The sequence below is a fragment of the Poeciliopsis prolifica genome, unplaced genomic scaffold (assembly GCF_027474105.1).
Source record: "Poeciliopsis prolifica strain line A6 unplaced genomic scaffold, Auburn_PproV2 SCAFFOLD002, whole genome shotgun sequence".
Classification (NCBI taxonomy): Eukaryota; Metazoa; Chordata; class Actinopteri; order Cyprinodontiformes; family Poeciliidae; genus Poeciliopsis; species Poeciliopsis prolifica.
The window spans coordinates 13,438,789-13,460,680 of record NW_026562377.1 but is presented as its reverse complement, the minus strand read 5'-3'; the positions used below and the strand labels follow the sequence as shown (position 1 = coordinate 13,460,680).

The 21,892-nt window shown below is 38.2% G+C and overlaps 1 protein-coding gene across 2 annotated transcripts; it reads left to right on the top strand.

The window, feature by feature from the left end:
* The first annotated feature begins 195 nt into the window (after positions 1-195).
* Positions 196-21,547, top strand: LOC129370277 (guanine nucleotide-binding protein subunit beta-4). Of its 2 annotated transcripts, XM_055046153.1 has the most exons (11): positions 196-308; positions 5,244-5,327; positions 10,175-10,346; positions 10,457-10,495; positions 12,392-12,498; positions 14,258-14,321; positions 14,995-15,157; positions 15,303-15,369; positions 15,582-15,783; positions 15,933-16,149; positions 16,664-21,547. In XM_055046153.1, exons 3-11 carry the CDS (start codon positions 10,290-10,292, stop codon positions 16,768-16,770), a joined length of 1,023 nt encoding a protein of 340 aa, XP_054902128.1. In that variant the 5' UTR covers positions 196-308; positions 5,244-5,327; positions 10,175-10,289; the 3' UTR covers positions 16,771-21,547. The 2 variants fall into 2 exon arrangements, with proteins under 2 accessions (XP_054902128.1, XP_054902119.1); XM_055046144.1 differs by lacking the exon at positions 196-308 and having other exon boundaries at positions 5,097-5,327.
* The last annotated feature ends 345 nt before the right edge of the window (positions 21,548-21,892 follow it).

The following is a 21,892-nucleotide window of genomic DNA, read 5'->3' as shown; positions in this document are numbered from 1 at the left end:
GTGAGATAATGTTAAATAGAACTGATGAAATCAGCTCTTGTCTCTTTAATAAAAATACTACTCCAGCTCCACTCCCCCATGCCCCACTTCCCACCCCCAGTGTTCTCACCCTCCCACTCCGCTGCTCTCCACTCATACACCAGCTCTGCTTTTACTCTCCATTTATTTATGACCTCTCCCAGCAGCATCTACTCCACTCACAGCTGAAAAGAAGAAGCGAAACCACAGCACTGTGTGCGTCTCACAGTCCATGTCATTCAGGACTTATGCAGTCCACTTCCTCTGCGTCTCATCTTCTCTGCAAAAAGGTAGAAAAGTCTCAACTATTTTTAATTATCTAGGTTTTCTTTTCTGCACAGTTTCAGCATGAGTGAGATTTTAGTCATCTCGTCTGTACTGCCACAGCTTTGAAAAACAGATTTTTCTAAAATATGCTGTCGTAAAACCATTGAATTAAAACGGAGACATGTTGAGCTTAAACAACTGCCAATATGAGCTCTAGGTGTTTTAGGAAAGATTGTCCAATTACTTGATTTATCTGTTATGAAGGCTTGTGTTTGGCTTTCAGGTAGTTAAGAGGTAATATGCTGATCTTATTCCATGTTCACAACCTGTGGTGCACCAAAATGTCAAGCAAAAATAATTATGAGCTCCTGTTAATAAATTAATGATCATCTCATATTGGTGCAGCAATGATGGGAGGCATTTGAAAATGGTGGCATTAGCACACCAGGGTTGTTCCTCACTTCCTCTAATTTCTCCCCCTCTCTTCACAAGTTGTAAAATTCACTTTTTGGAAACAGACCCTGTTATGCTTTGTGTTGGCTGTCGACCTGTGATTTTTACAGAAGCATCTGGGATTCCCCTATCATGAAGTAATCTCACTTCTTCACTTTGTTCATTTCCTCTACAGCTTCTCGTGCAAAAAAAAAAAAAAACTTCCATCTTCGCTTCACTGATTCCGTCCAAGTTGTAACATGAGGCATTTTAGAAGAAAAACTGGGAAATTGTAATGGATTTTATTGATGAAAAAATATTATTCCTGCATGCCAAAACAATCTTAATCACAAGGGATAATTTTCTTTCACATATAGGCTACACTTGAGGCCTAAAAGGACTTGAAAAAAGCTGACTATTACAAGGAGGTTTGCTTCTATGACCCTCCCATACACAATCAAATTATAGAAGAACTAAACCTATGGTACTCGTAGAATGATTCGTAGTTTATTTTGTTTTTCATTTATTCAACCAATCTCCCATCAAGAGTCTGAATTTGAACGGACAAACCACACTGTTGCAAGCTGAAGTTTTGACTTCAACTTGTTAAAATATGTTAACAAATTATATATATATATATATATATATATATAATATATATATATATATATATATATATATATATATATAATATATATATATTTAAAGGTTTGATAGTCAGCAAATACAGTGCTGGAACTGTCATCTTCCATTTTCCCCATCACGAATAAAAAAGAGAAGACGGGTGTAGAAACCTCAGCAAGGCACGCATATTTTAAGTCACTTTGCACACTTCAAGAGGATCCTTTCTTCAATAATCCATAATGCATAGCAGCTCCGGCTCTCCCTGGTGTTTCTCCCACCTTCTTGACGTCACTTGCCATTTATGATGGTTACTCTGGCAACGGCCAGCCTCCCCGAGAGATGTCTGGTGGATAAGACGGCCCAGATAAAGCCTTTTAAGGTTCTACTCTTGCTCCACCTTTTAATTTTCTTTGATACACTGGAAGTATTACGTGAAGGCGGTCGGTGTCACCAGGAGTGGAGAAAAAAAATAACATGCAGATAAATCATGCGTTGAAAATGTTCTCCTATTTCTATTTGGTCTGGTCAAGTATGAACTGCTGTCATCTTTGAAAATTCACAATTCCTAAGATATTTGGTAATGGTTTGCTCTGAAGATCAGTGACTTCAGAAACATGCTTTACTGTGTGGTGAAATGTTAATGTGTTTAATATGTTGGCTCAATACCTGACTCTTAGAAGTTCTTCAAGTAAAAACAAAATTAATAAATCAAATGAAAATACCAGATATTATTATATGCCTATTTATGTGAAAGACCAAGTCCTAAATTGCCTTTTAACTTGCAAACCTGTTCACGAACAAAACAACTGTTAATGCATTCTAATTTGCAAAAGTTTCTTCTTTTTTTGCATTTATGCAAAGCAGCATCTAACCAGCAGCAGGACACTGCAGAAACCTGTAGACCATTTTGGGAGGAAAATAGCATGAGAAAAATAACATGAGATGTTTCCAATGAACCCTATAAAAACAACCATCATATTCAAATGATGTGATTTTATCCACAACACTGTTATTTTGTGCGTCGCTGAGTTCTGCTACTTGCTAAATTTGCATCCATGCAAATACATTGTCTCACACGCAAGCCACATTACAAATGTGTTACTGTATACAATGCCCGTCATGGGTCCCACTCTGCTATTAATAGCCTTCCCCACGTATTTTCTTTTCTTTTTTTTTTTCCAGACACAAGGCCATTGACGTGCTATTTTTAAATTGCCAATTTGCCCTACCTCCTTTCCTTTTGGTTGCCAAGCAATAGACCAGGGAACCTGATTGGCCAATGAGATGCTTTTGCTGACTGTGACACTGACTGGCTGATGAAATTCACTCTTATTCTGCTTACTGGACTCTCAGAGCACAAGACGTGGTGTCTTATTTTGTGGTGTATTGTATTTAAGGTGGTGCAAAAACTAAATAATTGTTCTCCCTTTACTAGTTTTCGCCAGTGATGCTTGCAAGGATAAGAGCCACATAATCCAAGATGCATTAATAATAACCCCATTCTAACATAATCTGCTATCATGTTAATTCTAATCCTCTTAATCTGTTTAGGGGTAAATTGGTGAGACACACCTAAACCACCGCTGTGTAAGTGAATTCAAATAGACTTAATCTGACCCCATGCATCTCCCAAAGGAAACTAGGGCCTGGTGAAACTTTCATCCTCCCTCAATTGATTATGGCTCGTGCAGAGATTTGGAAAAGCCTATCCCACTGCTCCCTTTCATAGGCCCTATAAAAAATTCATCCCATCCTAAAGCAGAGAGAGAGATAGAGAGAGATCCTTTTGAATGCGCTCGATGCAGGCTAAGCACACAGCGGCACAGCTGTCTCCTGGCGCCATGCAAAATTAGACATTTGCATATTTTGGATTTTATCCTAAAGCTAACTTATAAATAACTTTAGGTATTGGTTTTCATTCTTTTGTAACCACCAGAATATCTGAACGTGGATGAAGAAAACTAATAAGGTTTTTCTAGTTCATTTCAGATTAGGTAAAAACTTTAGGTTGCGTTTTGTGCAAGTCTAAGGCTTATTTTATACAAGACAACTAAGTTAAAAGGTTGGTGACAGTTTTATGTTTAAAGCTTTGTCTAAGTCACATATAAGGTCTGGCTTATATGAGTTGAAGCTGCAACTCATATAGCTTATTTAACTCTTTATTTTTGCATTTCAGATGTCTTGCTAAACTACTGTTTAAATTTTACACAAAATTTAAATCTCAAAGCTTCTTCTGCTCATGACTTTCTTTAAAGAGGGTGACACCTGCTCTGTACACCAAACCTGAATGGCAGAGACTGGTATCGAGTGTTTGGATAATACGGTGGTAGAACATGAGAAAATGCAAAGATTTAAATGTTTTGTGACCTGAGCGGACACAATGAGGAAGTGTCATTATTCATGGCATAACCAGAAGTCTATCAATAGACAGAAGATGGAGTAGGAACATTAAACATCAATGGGAAAAAGCCCTTTATTCTGGACCGAGCTTCCATCCGCAAGATTATAACTGTAACCATTGTTTTAAAAATAAATAAATATCAGCTGCAGTAATAAAAATGGAAGTCAATTTGTAGGGAACCGTTGTTTCTTGCTTGGTAGTGTTTGTCTTTACAAATGTACAATGAGATTATAAAAACTCCAGAGTGACAGAAAGAATTTGGTTGCAAAAACAGGTAATTGGGCAGAAATTTGATATTGATTTGATTATTATTATTATGGTTGTATTTTAAGTGTGACCATTATGAGAGGTTCAGTATAAGACCTTTGCACTCTCTTACTACTATGATTACCCAATAGGTAAAGGATCTCAATTTTAAGACACTTGCTGTGAACTCAATCACCTTTTCTATTTGTTTTGTTCTTTTCTTCCCCAGATCAACATTCACATGCCTCTGGTAACCTCACATAAAGTGTAAGGCAATTGATCAGAATTGTTTTAAGAATCTTTGTTTTTGTTTTGCCACAAGCATTTAGTGTCGCGTTTTTAATCAAATTCTTCTTTCAAAAGTCTCCCCTTCTACTCACCAATCAGCAGTTGAACTCTGACAACAAAATGGTTTGTTTACAGCCATAAAAGTGGAATGGAAAGGGTGGAGGTAAAATAGTAGTATCATTTATTAAAGGGCAGAATTGACCTTCTCCTGCCTTGTGTGATGTCACTGACTCAAGTCAGCATAAAAAGCAGAATTAGCAGTGATTTCTCTCATGCCCTATTTTAAAACTTCTCATTTTGTGAAATTCGGCAGTGAAAATCTATGTTTCATTACCCAGGTGTGGTCTTACTGTGTGTGATATGATCACTTGTTACAGAAAAAATACACATAGGTGATGCTTTAAAAGAAACAAATAAATGTGCTGCATTTTTAAGGATTTTTTTTCGTATTTATGAATAAATAAACCATAAGTGTTGCAACATTACAACTGCTCCTACTTTATTTACTACTTTTTATTTTAAAACAGTTTCAGAGTTCTAATATTTGTTTCCTGTATCCCAGTCGGTTCCTTTTTGTAGAGGGGCTGGCAGACTGTACCATTTTAGTGGGAGGGGACACAAACACTTTCAGACATTTTCCGAGTATGCTCAACAAGAAAAAGTAGTCGAATAAAAAGCCTGTTTTCATCACTGACTTAAATATACATAGATTTAAAGCCAGGACGTTTTTTTCATTCTGATTTTATGATGAAATAAATTAAAATACGAAGCATGTAAGCTCGCCTGCACCCCCCAATGTAGGCTGTTGCCATGTTCCCACTTTCATGGGTGTGGTGATTAGCCTGCTTGGTGAAATTTTCAGTCAAATCCGATCCGAGTGGGTGCTCCCTTCTGACCCCGAAAGCGGATTAAATTGTGTGGAAATTAACGCGGCTCCTCTCCACGGTCTCCCCCCGCCCTCTTCCAGCTGAGGCCATGGCTGTCGTGTGAAAACATATCGGTGCGACTCGGACTGAAGGAACAGGACTGAGCCCAAACGCCTCTGTTTCAGGTGAGGACGTGCAATCTCGTATTTGGTATTTTGGTTGTCTCTCTCTCTCTCTCTGTTTGTTTGTGTGTGTGTGTGCACGCGCGCGCGTGTGTTTGAAGGCTATTTCCTGTTTTTGCTCGGAGCGGGTTTATTTTTGTTTTCGCAGTATCGGTGGAGTCCAGAATTGCCCAGAACCATGAAATGTCCCCGTCGGCAGCGGTTGTGGCAGTTGAAATAACTGCTCCCAGGCTTTTTAATGGCTCAGTTCTGTGTTTTCCCCTCCTTGAAGCTTTCTACTGCCTACAAAATCCTCAGCTGTCCAAAACGCGGCCTTTTACCGCCTGTAGGGCGGAAACTACGAGCAAGAAAACTGTCACTATTTATTTTTATTTTTTTTACTTGTATTTACGTTTTTGTTAACCAGCTTTTCTCTCAGTAAGTTTTCTTGTTGCGCAGGCCTCTACGCAGCTTTTCCCCCTGTTTCTTAGTAATTAATACACAGTCCGCCTTCCTATCAGTATCAACTGGTGGTGTGACAGGGGCCCTGCCTCAGGCTCCACAGACGCATCTCCACTACATCTGCCTGGGAAAACACACTTTATTTAATTTAACGTGATTTTTAACTACGCTTTTGTCTGTGGTTGGGAGTCCGGTGTTTGTCTGAAGCTGTGAAGTAACCCAGTGAATCATGTCGTCAATCTGCTGGTTTCATCATGTCATCAACAAGTGGTAACTAGTTTTGCTGGGTCTAGTATCAAAAAACAGCCGAATATGTCAAAATTTTCAAGTCTCCTGTTTAAGAACAGGTTCTTGTTTGTTGGAGTAACTGTAAACGATTTATGTAAGGATCATTTAAAAAGATAAGTAGTTTTTTTTAATGATTAAATATAGAAAAGAAACAAAAAAATGACCAGAGTTTTCAATTATTTTAGATTAGCTATGTTTGCTTTCTGAACTGTTAATCAAATGCTCTGATTAGTTTTCACACACAAAAAAAGCGGTTAAATGTTCTGCATGTTTATTGATTTCAGGTGGTAAACAAAATGAATGAATTACAAGGTTACACCTGTTTATGGTCTTAAGCTTTTATGTAATTTTTATTGATGTCAGAAAACGTCCATCCATGTGTAAGCTATCGTTGACGCTTACATAGCTCTGCAAATGTTGTGATTTTTATTTTTCTACTAACTGGGGGGAAATTGTAGGGTTTTTATTTAGCCAGCTGACAGGCAGTGTGCAGGATCTTACTTTGTCTTCACTTGTGTCTAGTAAAATTAGACTCTTCACTTGTGTCAAATTTTTATTAGATTAAATTCTGATATAGATTAAACTTTTATATTTATGTTTAAGTGTCTCCAATCCAGGCAGTTTAGGTTCCATTAAATTATACAGACTTTGTTTAAACTAAGGTTTGAAAAAAATTGATTTTGTGAAATTGAAACATTTGACATGACTTCAGTGATATTACTCTTTTTTTATTATTATTACAATTAAGAATAAATTAGGGTTTTAAACTAGACTTATGGTCCTTTAAATAAATATGGTCTCATGTGGTTTAGATGCCTAACTTTAATGTTTGGTATCTAAATATTGTTAAGCTCTTGCAATAGGAAACTCTTATTGTAAAAGTATTTTTTCCATTGACTGCCTGCTGTCACAGTTCTTAATAATTGATGGGAAATATAGAGAACCAAATAGGAGAAACACAATATCAAATACTGTATTTTTGGTCACAGAGTGATAAACATTTAGGGTGAAGTTCTGTTTTTGTCTAATGTAACTGGATTAAAATGTTTATCTAAAGTAAGCAAATTAACCATAAAATGCAACCTCCGATGTTGCTATAATTACATTTTTGGACAAAAGCTATAAGTCAGTGACATTCCGGTAAATATTGACGCTTTACATTTAAATGACATTAACTGGTTGACCAGAACGTAGATTATTAATTTCCACCTTACTGGAATCTTGATATCACTTCCTCCATTCTCCTGATGTTTCGTCAGTAGGAACAAGTTCACACCTGGCAGAGACACCCCTTTGATTCTTTAACTCATGCTATGACATACCAAAATGTACTTGGTTTACTCCTCAGTAAGTGGGAGATGTTTAGAATGTAATGTAGAGTAAGATACTGGTGGAAGGTGAAGTTGGGTAAAAAAAAAAACTTCTTAATAAAATGATTTAAAAAAAAGGTTGAGTCATGGATATTCTGAATTATTTGAGCCTGTTGAGCCATGGTGAAATGCCTTAGAATCACATTTGTTGTGACTTGACAAAATATGAATAAGCTGAATTTGAAATGGAAAAGTGGCAGAACAAATTCAGTTTTCTTTTTGCTCACTTAGCCTGTTTCTTTAACCAAAACTATTGGCCAGTTGCATGTGGGAAATTTGTTCAAGAACAAATGGAAATTAACTACCAAGCTAAGTTGTTATTATTGCAAATGTGATTTACACCCGTTTCCATCTATACAGACAAAAAAAAAAAAAAAAAAAATATATATATATATATATATATATATATATATATATATATATATATATATATATTTACTTCCTCTGTTTTTGTTAAGGGGTTTTTATTATACTTTAGGAAAATATTCAACATTTCCGTTATCCCTTTTTTATTTGCATCCTTGTTTGTCTTTGTTTTTCCTGTATCACCAGCGTCCTTTGACTACTCTTTGCATTTCCGTAAGCTTTCGAGCAACAGAAAGTAACTCAAATCTGAAAAATGGATGCTCCCTAATTAAGTTGTACTGCATACAGGAGTAAAACAGAAAAAATAGACAGAATGTTAAAAAGCGATGGAAATAAATGTAATGAGAGACAAAAGGGTGAAAAAAAGAAAATGATACCTAAATGAATTAAAAACATGTAGGACATGTTAAAAGAAAGAGGAGAATTCCACATGAAAATGGGTTTGCTAGATGTATGAAAAATACAGAGAGGGAAGTAAAGGAATACATTTATAATTTTATTTTAGTAGCATAGGTCTTAGTTATTGTATATTTTTGTATAAATATCTATGATGAAGGCAGCTTTGGTTCCTTTAAAGATGTCCGTTCTTTTATAAAACAATAGATAGTACCCACCTCAGGGTTTCCCTCAGTTTTTATGTCCTCTTTTTAAGATTTTCTACTTGTTATTTAGGTATTTAATCTTTCAATAATGTCTTCCAAAAATGCATAACAATCAAGTGATATTTTGAAATTCCCTGTCACCTTTAAACATTTTTTAACTGAAAAACATGGTGGCCGGCTGGATGAATGACTGTCCTGGTGCCCCAAGCACAGGGCTTAGCAAGTTTTCTGGGGTAAATCCTGCACCTATATCCTGAACTTTACTTATCTAAACTTTATTTAATTTGGGGGTAAATTCTCTGTGATGCCCAGCTTTGTTACACCCCTTCTGAGTGAACTCCTGGAAATCAAGTGGAATAAAAATATTCAGGATCGACAACATCCTGAATCAAGAAATATAGCCAGCAAACCTTTGTGACAGTACAGTGGTATAAGATTTATCTGTGCCTCTTGACTTTCTCATGTTCTTCCCTCTTTTTGTAGAACTATTACTGTTAATGAAACTGCAACTTAAAACTTTCTAGGATAATTCATCTGGCGACTCTTTCCTGTTTTTGCTTCTAATTGAGCAGTAGTTTCTTCATAATGTGAGCAAGTCCTTTCATGTAGTTTCTGAAATCAGAGCATGTGTTGCCTGAAGTCCTTCTCCACCATCACCACCACTATCAACACCATCTCTCTTGAATGTGTACTGTTATGTTACTCATTGCAGTATTGTTTAACAAAAGCGCTTTCTAAACCCATTATGAGCACAAGCAGCCCTGTGTGATGCCTCGGCCTATGGAGGCATATAGATGTGCATAACAGATGGATGGCTGTTTTAGAGTAGAGATGCCTCCGATTCAGGCTGATGCTGAGCTCCTCCTCGGATGCGTCAGTGACGTTGTCATGGGCAGCTGAATGCATTGCAATGCCTCAGCAAAGGCTTAAATAAATGAGCTCACAAAGAGCAGTCCATTGAATCCATCTTGTCAGCTGAGAGGAGCAACAGGCTACATCAGTGGATTTCAGACATTTTAAAAATGGCTGATCTGGACTAGTTTTTGAAGAATTATGAAAGTATTCACATTTATGCTAATCTATAATGAGCAAGTGTTTTATTATGGACATATGTAGGCCTGTGTTGGCCCCAATAGTTGAATTATTGAATATGGATCTAAAAATTTAATGTCAGTACATTGGATTTGTGGATTGCATTGAAATGGGGTGGAAAATCAGCAGACTACAGGGTCGAGGAAGTGCAAACATCTCAGAGGAATTTCTGAGTGCTTTGTGACCCACATTCAGGCTCCCCAAGGTAAAGGAAGTGGCAACTTGAACATGCATAAATACACAAGCATGCGTTTGCAAATGAATGCTTAATCTGACACACTTAGATGTGCTCACATAATGTACTCTCGCTCTCAAATGGTTTCTGTTGTACATATTGTCTAATACGCCGTCCAGATCGGCCCACACGATGCACAGACACTCGTTTGGAGCTCGCATGCACAGTGGTGGGCCATGCCAGCAGCGCGATGCGAAGACACAAAAGGCTGATTGAGTAAGGAAAGGTCAGGGCCCAGTTCAGATGGCCTTTTGAACCAGAGTGAGGGTGTTTGAAGAGATAGACCACCCTCCAGGCTGCCACCCAGCCCCTGAAATCCCCCTGGTGGGACTGGATGGCAGCGTTGTACCCTCGCAGCTCTCCCCAACCAAAACAGGAAACCTTTGTTTGTCTTATGGAAGTGCTGCTATTCCTTTTACCTGTTGAACTTACATTATTTCTGTCTCTGTGTTGCAGGTGTCAGCTGGTCAAGTGTTTCGTGTGTGAGTGTGTGCACGAGCAGGCTCGTGTATTTTCTCAACCCAGCCAGCATTCACAGCGGACTGTGTCCTGAACGCATCTCACAGGGACAATGAGTGAGCTCGAACAGTTGCGGCAGGAAGCCGAGCAACTACGCAACCAGATCCGGGTAAAACAACTAAAAATAAAAATAAAAACTTTTGGAAATGACTCGCACAGCTTCAGCTGAAACCATTACTCAACTTTTGAGTTTCCTTCCTTCTTGATTTCTCCTGATAGGATGCCAGGAAAGCCTGCAGTGATTCCACCCTGTCACAGGTGAGGGACCTACTTACACAAAAACCACTGTGTTTATTTTTTTGTTTCTCATTTTCTTGCTGTTTTTTGAGATGATGTGTAATTTTGTCAACCAATTTTTCTCACTGAAACAAGCTGCATACAGGGTCTTCAACAATGCATAGAAAAATACATTTCCTTCCCTACAAATGAAGATGAGTTAATTGTAAGAGCTTTGTTCTGGTGTGACAAGGCTGTAAACAATTTTCTAGCAATTTACTGCAGTAAAAATCTAATTCTATTTATGTTAAACACACTAAAAGTGAGCATTAAGCATCACTTTTAGTGGAACTCGGTAAAAACTGGCGACTACTACACGGTTAGGAAAAATGCGGTATCTGTGCATCCGTACTGACAAATGACTTGCCACTTAATCTACTGTGAATTGCGAACATTTTAAATGTCTTGCAATTAATGTTAAAATGTATATTAGAGCTGACCAATGTTGAGTGACAGTGCAAAGAGAAACTGCAAGAAAAAAAGCCTAAAAACACAGAAATGTTAATAATGAAAATGTTTTGGTATAGATGTACTAAAAAAGTAAATTACAACTTAAAAACTAAGAAAGTAAGAATGTTTAAGCACAATTTCAAAAGTGATTAAAACAATTATTATAGACACATCTTCACTAGATGTGTGTTCAAATCGTAGCCAAGATGGTCAACATAGGAAATCATGACAACTTATTTTATTCAGTCAGACCTAAAACATGTTTATGTATGATTTGTGTATTAAACTACAGTTTGTGAACAAACTCGGTGAAAGAATTGCCTATTGAGCCTTTGTTTTCAAATAATGCTATGAGTATACTCTGTGTTCAATGTATCGTTACAGTTTGCAGGTGCAACAGCTTAAAGTAATGAAATACTCATGAAACATTGCTTCGCTGAACTGGATGATTTATCATTTGGTGATCAGAGAAATATCACAAGTGAAATTCTCTGTTTTCCATGCTTAAGGAACCACTTTGGTCTGGATCTCTTTATTTTGCATGAATATGGTTTTACTACGGGCATAATTGTGTATTTGTACAAAACACCGAAGACTTCTCTAGCCGTGTTTCTTTAACATCCACTTTCACTTTGAGAGAGCGACACTGATTATCTCCCCTAAGATCAAAATCTCTGAGTAGCTAAAGATCGTATCAGTTTTTGAACATGGTTATTCTTTTCCTTGTAGGTTGTTGAGCTTTATTTTAATTTTTGAAACAAAACATTGTGCACATGCACCTCTGGTATGTTCTCCACCTTTGCGTATGTCATAAATAATCATGGGCAGCCAAATTGGAACCACATTGAGGTCATTTTCACTTGTCGTGCATTTAGCAGCTTTTTTACTTTTTTTACTTGTTTGGCTGGTAAGCACATTTTTGTGCTCTTTAAAGATAATTTTAATAAACATTCAGCAATATGTTGTGATTTAATTCTGATCAAACACACAAAATAGATTTAAGAGGCTGGATATTTTTATTTTTAAGCCCTGGATCGGTAGCAGACCGTATTTAAGAACCAAACCAGTTCCACCAGTTACCTGCAAAAGAAGCTGCTTTACTTTACTGGCTTTGAAGTGAACCACTTCAGGCTGAATGTTGGACTGGCCTAGTTAAAGTTCATATCAAAATCCAATTCAGAAGATTTGGTGTTAGCGATGCTTTATTTGCCACGTAATTTATTTATTGTAATTGAATATTTGAAGTTTGTGGTTTTACCATGTAAACTTCACTGTACATAAATAAAAGTCCAGGAAATCCTGAGTATTAATGTTTTTTTTTTTATTTTTAAGTATCATCCTGTTTTTGCTGCCTCAGCTTGTGTCCAGTTCTGGCATCAGTCTTTCCCTCCAGTGCAACCAGTGACCCGTCTTCCTGTGTTTATGCAGATCACAGCTGGTCTGGACTCGGTGGGCCGGATACAGATGCGGACACGACGTACTCTCAGGGGACACCTGGCCAAGATATATGCAATGCACTGGGGAAGTGAATCCAGGTAAAGATTCTCTTTGTCATTTGTAGAAATTTATGTTAATCTGTTTTTTTTGTTTGTTTTTGCAAGAGTTGTGTATTTTAAAAAAAAATCATTTAAAAGCTGTGATTTGACTGTTTAGATTCTTGCTTTTGCAGTATTTACTTCCTCTATTTTCTGCCTTAATTTGTTCAGTCAGCTCTAGTGCAATCTATCTACAGTCAGTTCCAAAGTCCAGGCAAAGTAAAAAAAAAAAAGTACATCTTCCATCTATATTTATGATCCTGAGTACTTTAGCTGCTGTAGAAGCACCAATGAAAAGTTCTGGTTCAAGTACTTTGTAGTGCAGCATAACTTTAAAGCACATATATATAAAAATAAAACTCTTTTCTAATTAGTGGTAATAAAATATTTTCCTTTTGCTCTATTGTGTGTTTGTGTCACTCTTTCTTTCTCTCAATGCAATGCAATGTGGCAGTGACGACAGTCCCAGGTCTGGGGCTGAACAACAATCAGTTCCATCCGTTCTCCCACTCCTCTCTACTAATATGACTAATATTACCATAATCACCTTTTACTATCACTTTAACAAGGCATTAGCAATGTTTTACCTCTTCGCTATGAGCATAGCAATGACATTTGGCAGAAAACGCTTACCTTATTACAGATGCAGTTTTTAAGATCTCAGTTTTTACTGCTGTTTTCTTGCTAATCTAACTTTGCAAGATTCTGTAGTCTTTAAATGTTCATTAAACTAGATCTTATAAACTGCTTCTTTTTTTCTTTTTTTTTTTCACAATTTGCTGCAAATATGCACACTGAGAGGCACCAAGAATTAACAGTTAGGATTATAGTTCACAATAAGTATGCATGCAGTGCACTAATCTTGAGCCATAGAAAGTATTTTTTGTTTCCACAAGCTGCATATACTAATTTGATCTGGATCAAAATTACACAAGTATATATTTTTTTCAACTAAAAGAGGATGATAAAAAAAGGCCTTTGCCTGAAAAAAAAAAATACAAGAATGTCAATCAGCAAGACATGCCCCAGTGATTTTGATCCATTTGTTTGATATTAGGCAAATCTTTAAAGCTGTGAGAAGCTTTGGTGTTTCTTAATGAATCTACAAAGTCTCCTTAATGTAATACAACATGATATTTTTATGCTTTTGAAAGATGCGGTGGTGCTTAATGGCACACTTGGACTTACGTAAAGGCCTGATCTATGTGGCTGCTCCTTAAGATGTGTGTTCGGTTGAAGGTGTGAGTGTGCATAAGTGAGCCGAGCACCTTCTACGTGACCCCCAGGGGACTCGTATTTGTTTAGTATACATCCACTGACATTTGAGGACTACGGCTCTCCTCTTGATTGTACTGCAGCACCATCAAACCACTTCCTTTACCCGGAGAGGCGGAAACACCCCATCAGGATGAGAGGGAGGGGTTCCAGCTGTTCCTGCATCTGCGCCATCTAGAGCCCTCTCCCCCCACCTACCTACTCAAATTTTCCTCCCAGCTTAGATTAAGTAAACCACAGTTTTGGCTTTTGCATAAGTGAAGGTTTGAATGTTACTTGGGTTAGGACATGCAGAGGAAAAAGAGGAGTAAGAGATTGGTGACGTTACAAGCTTTTTAACCTCCAGGCTGACGATCCAGCACAGCAGTGTTTAAGGTGGCTGCCACTCATTGCTTGTAATAAACAAGGTGCATGTAGCTTAGATTGCGCTTGATGATGTGAATATGAGCAGAGTGTCATGCTGATGTGCTTCACCTGCCTCTAGGTTACTGGTCAGTGCCTCGCAAGATGGAAAGCTGATCATCTGGGACAGCTACACAACAAACAAGGTGTGTGGGCTTAATAATGGTTATTGCAATAGTATTCGGTCATATGGAGTATGGGGGGAAAAGTTTGAGTTACTAAATTCAAAACTTTTAAGTTTATTTATAATTAGGTTATGGAGGATCTTTCTGACCAGCCCTATGACATCTTTGGGTTTAGTCAAATTCATTTAGCATTTTTGGTTTCAGAGTTGCTAATGGGTAAAAATTGTTAAAATACAATGCAAAATTAAAATGACAATTTTTTTTTTTTCTCAAATTGTTATTGCAGTGAAGAATGAAGCGTTTGCAGTATTCTATACAGCGTTTAAAAACAAGAAAACATGCTATTTAAATAATGAGTTTTACAAAAAATAACTATTCACTGTGATATGTTTGACTCCGCAATTTGAGGGATAAAGTTTATAAAGCTGTTTTATATTTTTGCACAGGAATACGAATCAGAAGTTAATTAGAAGTAATGTCGTGAAATTATGCAAGTGCAATAAAACCTGATTTTCATTTCCTGTCTATGAAGCTGTTACATGATTTAGAAACCAGATTTTGTGATCTAGATGGGTGGTGCAGTTTGTTGCAATGAGTGCAAAGCAGTTTGTATAAAAGACACAAGCCTTTATTTGGACTCTAAGCTTTGTATGAAGGCTGCAGTTTTCTGTCACTAACTCTTGTTTGAATTTAGATGCATGCTATCCCACTGCGTTCTTCATGGGTGATGACGTGCGCCTACGCCCCCTCTGGGAACTATGTGGCCTGCGGAGGCCTGGACAACATCTGCTCCATATACAGTCTGAAGACCCGTGAGGGCAACGTGCGAGTCACCCGAGAGCTACCTGGACACACAGGTAGGGGGATTTATTAAAAAAGAATTTCCACTTTGCCATATTTTGTCTCGTCTCTCCTGATTGCAATGGCAGTAATACTTATTTTACATTGTGTTTTCAGGAAAACTTAGTTCTGTTCTGATCCAGGTTCTCTGTTTATGTTCAGGTTATTTGTCTTGTTGTCGCTTCTTGGACGACTCCCAGATACTAACGAGCTCTGGAGACACCACCTGGTGAGCAGACCCCACATTCAAAACACTGCAGCACCCATTGAGTACACAGAGGATACTTCAGGATTTACATGATAAAACTGCTGTACTTTTATTTAGTTCTGGTATATTTTGGTATCATTGGGTTTGTCTCTTTAAGAGTAAAAAAAAAAACTGTTTGGGTCATGAGTAGAACATTTTCTAACTCTTTATTTTACTTTTTTTCTGTTTTAAAGTGCATTATGGGACATAGAGACGGGCCAGCAGGCCACCTCCTTCACCGGCCACACAGGTGACGTGATGAGCCTGTCTCTTAGTCCAGACTTCCGGACTTTTGTGTCCGGCGCATGTGACGCCACCTCCAAGCTGTGGGACATCCGTGACGGGATGTGCAGGCAGTCCTTCACCGGCCACGTATCTGACATCAACGCCGTCTGCGTGAGTTCTGCAATTTTAGCCTCAGACGAACTCAAGTTTGGAGGATTGTGTTTTGTTTTTTTCTGGACAAAACAAAAAACAACGCGAAGTAGGCACAACACCAACTGAACAGTTGAAGTTTTAGCAGTTGTTTCTTTTTCTTTCTGCAGTTTTTCCCCAACGGTAATGCGTTCGGCACAGGCTCGGACGACGCCACCTGCAGGCTGTTTGACCTACGTGCCGACCAGGAGCTGATGACCTACAGCCATGACAACATCATCTGTGGCATCACCTCTGTGGCCTTCTCCAAGAGCGGCCGTCTGCTTTTAGCCGGCTACGACGACTTCAACTGCAACGTGTGGGACACTCTGAAAGGGGACCGAGCAGGTATGAGACAAATAGCCAGGCTTCAGCTCCCACAGCGTAATGTTGATGAACAAAGTCTGTCTTTAATTGTAAATGCTCTTCCTTTTCAGATAGCCAGGTAAAGGTTTTTCTTTCTACTCCTATTTCACTCTATAAATCTGGTGAAATAAGAAGCAAGAATTAAGTTGGAAAAAAAAAGAGCTCTAAGTTGCCACTTTCTTAAAATCAAATCTGTGAGAAAAAGAAAAGGATTTAAAGTGAGGTTATTCTAAACTGGATTCAAAGACTTTGTCAGCTGTCTGTGCTTTGAATTGATTTGCTCTGTAGTCTGTTTATGGATCACTGTCTCAGAAAAAGTATTTTTAATATGGATCGAAGGTGAAAGCAGTGAAAAAGTTCCTATTGAACTGCAAGTAAACTCATCTAAAAACATAAGTTTAACCCTAAAACTTCTTTGTGACGAAATCCTTGTAAGCCTCTGTACGTACAGACTGTGACCAGCCTGTGGCTCTGCTTCGTCTTCCTCCTCCTGCAGGCGTCCTCGCCGGCCACGACAATCGTGTGAGCTGCTTAGGAGTGACCTCTGACGGCATGGCCGTGGCCACCGGATCCTGGGACAGTTTCCTCCGGATCTGGAACTAAATTCAGCGTCTCGTCTAACGTACTCTATCACTGCCCGCCACCCTGGGTCCGCAGCCCCCCGCCCCGACTCACCCGCTGGGGCTGGACCGCAGGGAGTGCATTTCTGAAGCCCTTCTCACTCCTCCAAGCTGAAGATTTTCTCAACCTTTTTATTTTTTATTTTTTCTCAGCAGAGCTGTCACAAAACCACAAAAACCTCTTTATAAAAAGTCGTCAAATTGAAACCATGAAATTATTCCTAATGAAAATAACTGAAAGATCATTTAAATTTCCTTTTTCTTTTTAAGGGCATTAAAGTGCATTTGTGGCCATGAGTACAAAACAAAATTAGTATCGGTGTGTAATATGTAAATGTATATATAAAGGCAGTATATATGTATAGCATTATGTGTGTATATATGCATTATGTATGCATATATAATGTGTGTATGTATATATTTTTGTAGATCATTTGCCTATCGAGGTGTTTTTGTTGCTTTCTCTTTTTGTTTTACGATAAATAGACATAACCGCAGAATGCCAGAAACATTATTAGCAAACTTTAATTAAAGGAAAATGAGAGTAAGCCTTTTCACTCAGTTACGAGTCAAAATTTAGCCTGGCTACATTTTTTTTCTATTGTTACTATTATTGGCATATTTAGGTTTTTATTTTGGCATTAGTTGAGTCAGAATATTCATTTTGTTTTGGAAGGGAATCAAGAGATTGAGATTTCAGGAGGAGCTTCAATCCGATATTTTTTTTCTTTTTTTTTTCTTCTTCTTTTTGTCTGGATCAAGCTTTAACTCCAAAGTAGAAACTGCTAAAGCTCAGGCTACAGTAGGCGGGGAAGGAAATGATCCGAGGCTTCGGTTTGGCCTCCGCCCTTTCGGATCGGTGGTTTCAGATCATCGAAATGCTGAATGTCGGGACAACCACATCCATCCCATGCAAATCGGCTGCAGCTTGACTGGTAAACGGAGGTCGTAATAGCCCTACCTCACGTGATCTGCAGAAGATTCGTCTTTCCTTCAACATTGGGACAAGCTTCGGTTATTTATATACATTGTGATGGCAACTTAAAAACAAGCAGAAGCTGGTGTCTCCCTGCGATCCCGACACAACTCTTCCCAAGGACAAAAAAAAGAAAGTAGAGTTTCTCTGACTTGTTGGGACTGTGAAGGACTGTAGCATCCTGAGAAAACCGGGAAAAAGATGTCAGAGCTTGCCGTGTCAGTTTAGTATTTGTTTCCCTCCTGAATGAAGGATCAAACTTCTTTTTATCATCAAGGTGTGAGAAAAGCAGCAGAAAATATGTTGGCCACTTCAAAATCACACCAGTGCCATAGCAAGCCTGCTACAAAAAAAAAATTAAACTCACCAAAAACGCTTTATAAACATTTAATCTTAACTAGTGAAGAACCTACACCTAATAGAGAGCTAAAAGCGCACTCACAAGCAGTAGTATAGTACAGATTTTGTGATATTTAGGTTTCTCGTTATCCATTTTGCATTCAAGTACCTTGAATCAAAACCCAGATCTTGTGTGAGTTGGACCTATCAGCTGTCTCAGGTGCCTGTCTGTGATTCTAAACTTTTGAAGCGTGTGCGCCGGACAGAGGAGGGTTTGCGACGAGGCACTGCTGTCTCCGTTTTGCCTTAGCATGTCGTTCAAAGTGGAGGGTGAAATTAGCCAAGAAGAATAGAAATGTTTTCTCCTTTTATTTTACACAAACTCCCCACATTGATCCTACAGTCTGGAATTTGATTTCTCCCCCCCCTCCTCCCCCAAGTACGGATAAATTCAGAAAAAATTACATATTTCTCTCGATATTTTTCCCTGACTTATTGGTAACGTGGAAAATATGTGTGTGTAAGTAAATGGAATGTTGTATTCATCTATCAGTCAGTTTGGACATCTGTCCATTAATCTGTCATCCATGTGTCGTCCTTTCTTCTAACCAACCGATTTATCCTTCAGTCCATTCATCCATTTTTAAATGCATCCACCAATTCCTCCAGTAGCTGCCCGACTGTCCATCAAACAATTCATCCTTTAATCCATTCGTTTATAAACCAATCTGTCAATCTGGCCATCCTTCAGTTTATCAACCCTACAAATAATCCATCAGTTTCTCTGCCCATGAGCCAATCTATCAGACATCTCATGCGTTCCACTGATTGTCCATTTTTCACTCATCCAACGAGAAATCTTTCCTTCTTTGCCGCCTTGTTTTCTAGATGCCATATCTAAAGCCTGTTTCCTGAGGGGACATGTCTGAAGTTCATAGTAAATGTTTGTCTTTATACTCGAACCATGGCTCAGAAATGACTTGTAAAGTGTGGCATTCAGGAGCCGTGTGAGTGAGAACGTTCTTTCCGCCCAGCAGAAGCAAACACTGATTCCAGTGAACACTAAGAGGAACGCTTAGAGGAAAACCACACCACTCCTCACCACTTCTTAATGCCTCACTTCTTTTATTCTTTGTATTTTTTTTTTAATGTATGTATGTATAAATCTGCTTTCAACTAACAGAGAAACGTTTGTATTTCTGGTTGGTTCAGCCGTCAGTTATTCCCTCTTTTAAAGAGCCGTGGTTCTGGTCAACCTTTCACTTTAAAGGTTTCGTGTGATTTTTACTCTTCTTTTGAAGTTAAATAACTCATCCTGAGGGAATGGTTGTGAACGGCGGATAGTTTGTAGGATATCCTGGAGAGATGTGTAGGATGTGAAATGTCTTGCATATCAGTGGGTAGATGGACCGGGTGTATTCTGATGTTCAAGTGTTACTTCCTCATTCATCTGTGCCAATGTGCTCCACAGACCCTGAGCTGTGAACCGAAAACTAGTCTGTAAAATAAAACAAAAAAAAAAACATTGCTAGCGTTAATCAAGTGCCAACTTTCTCTGTCATTTTCCCCCCAGTCTGTTTGATCTGATTGGCTGACTGCTTCTGTCTCTCAGTGACTTTTTACCATAAGTGTCATTTCCTCTACCAAGCTCAGAGACATTCAGATGTTCATGTGTTAATTACAGGACTAAAAGGTTTGGATTTAAAGAGACAGGACATCATTTTGGGAGTACTCTCGCTCTCTCTGACTGTTCAACAAGAAGATGCTTGGAGAAACATTTAACGTTTTGGGTCTAATTTTCTCTCAACTCCATCAGCAGTACATTCTTGACATTATGGGTTTTCTTAACCTGTAACAATGTAACTTGAGCTGCATTCTTTAGTTCTATATTTTTTTTTTTGTCTCTGAACACTAATGCAGCAGGAATTTGGTTTTAATCAAAGCAGTCATCACCAAATGTATATGTTCTGTTGTCAGGATGAATATTTTTACCTCTTTAAGAGGTGACTGAATCTAATCTGAAAAATGGATCATTTTAAAGTAAAAAAGAAAAAAAGAAAAAACCCACATCTGATTATTGGCTCCCCTGGCAGTGATGCTGCTTTGGTCAGGATGGCAGATCTAGCAGCTGCAGTTTTCTCAGCTGGAAAGCTGGTCAGGCCAGAATCTTGACCATTGCTGGGAACTTTGAGTGTTCCAGCTTCACAGTGAAAACACATTTGGACTCCTGGACATGAGCTGATTGAGGATATCAAGCTACACCAAAGCTAAAAGAAAATGTTTCAAAGAATCATTTACAATCTAATTTTTTATTCTTGAAAAATAAATAAATGAAAAATCCTGCTGAATTGACTGGCGTTTTCTCCAGCTGCGTTGACCATAAAGGAACAGCAACGTTTTGCTGTGGGCTGCTGGTCAGCTTGCTGAAAAAGCACCACTGCTCTTCTTCCTTCCTCACTAGAAACGGTAATAGTGTGGAAACTATAAAGAACTGTATTTAAAATGCTGTACCCTTTGAAACCTGTTTTAAAGGGTACAGCATAATTCATGATGGCCTAGGATTATTTCCTACTATCACATAGTATCTTTGTATTATGTTGGATGTTTCTTTTCATCTTCCCTAAATGTTGAATGTGTCAGTTTCTCACTATTGCTGTATGAATCTTATGAAAAATTAAAAAAAAGAAACCCATGACCCTTAACAGCTGAGAAACAGCCAGTATGAGACGCTTATGATATTCGGTAAATAAACCTTTTATGCCTGTATATTTCTGCATTGTTAGCCGCTGGATCCTGGAGCAGAAACACTCTCATGTGCCTGTGCACTTCACTCATGCAGGTCGAACAGTAAACCTGTAAATCCAACAAGGGTGCTTTTCGTCAGTGTTGCTTCCCCGAATGTTTGGGATTTTTTTTTTCTTCTTTCCCCTCCAGTTTTCCGACCGATCAGGGCGGCTGACGTTGCAGACTGACCGCATGTGCGCGCTCACAGCCAGAGGTTCAGTGTGGAATAAGTAACGTCCTTCATGTGTCTGACAGTTTGGTCCTGTAGCCGCTGCATGAGTTCAGTCTGTAATCGAGCTTCAGTTTTATTGACAGTGCACCCCTGCTTCTTTTATTTCATTTTTCTGTTGTTGTTGTTGCACTAACACCACAGTACTGCACTGCTCTTTGACTACAGCCGACTGTCCTGACATTCTGGTTTTTATTTCAGGTTTTTTTTTCTTTATTTATTTGTTTGTTCGAAGCCATTAAAAGACCGGGGACTTGGTGCCATCATAACTCTCTTTACAGTGCTACTGTGTGAAATTATAATCACTTGTTATGAGATAATTTTTATAGTCTTTTTCACACCAGACCTTTTTTTGTATTTGTACAGTGGCTTGGTGATACTGATATGTTGCCATGAGTTATTGTAACCAATAAAAAAGCTTTTAATCAACAATGTCAATTCTCATTGATTAGTTGTTGGGGTTTTTTTTAAACTTTTGTTTATTAAAGCTTTACAGCACATTGTACCCTATTTCATTTGTAAAATGATTTTAAAAATGTTATTACGGCTTAGTGTAATTGCATTAAAAACTGTAAATATGCAACCATCTCAAGTTGTAGGCCAGGAAACCTACATTGAGAAACTTGCACATAATCACCAAGTGGGATGAAAACAAAATACATGTGCATTTAGTTGATTTGAACTTTTAAGAGTTTTTTTTTTCCATTAGTAGCTAATTTCTTGTGTTGTTGGTTTATAAATATACCATGAGAAAAGGTGGGAAAAGAACGAGAACAT

Coding starts and splice junctions, on each gene's coding strand:
- LOC129370277 (XM_055046153.1), top strand. CDS start 10,290: ATGAGTGAGCTCGAACAGTTGCGGCAGGAAGCCGAGCAACTACGCAAC. Junction 12,499..14,257: donor CACTGGGGAAGTGAATCCAG/GTAAAGATTCTC, acceptor ACCTGCCTCTAG/GTTACTGGTCAGTGCCTCGC. Junction 15,158..15,302: donor AGAGCTACCTGGACACACAG/GTAGGGGGATTT, acceptor GTTTATGTTCAG/GTTATTTGTCTTGTTGTCGC.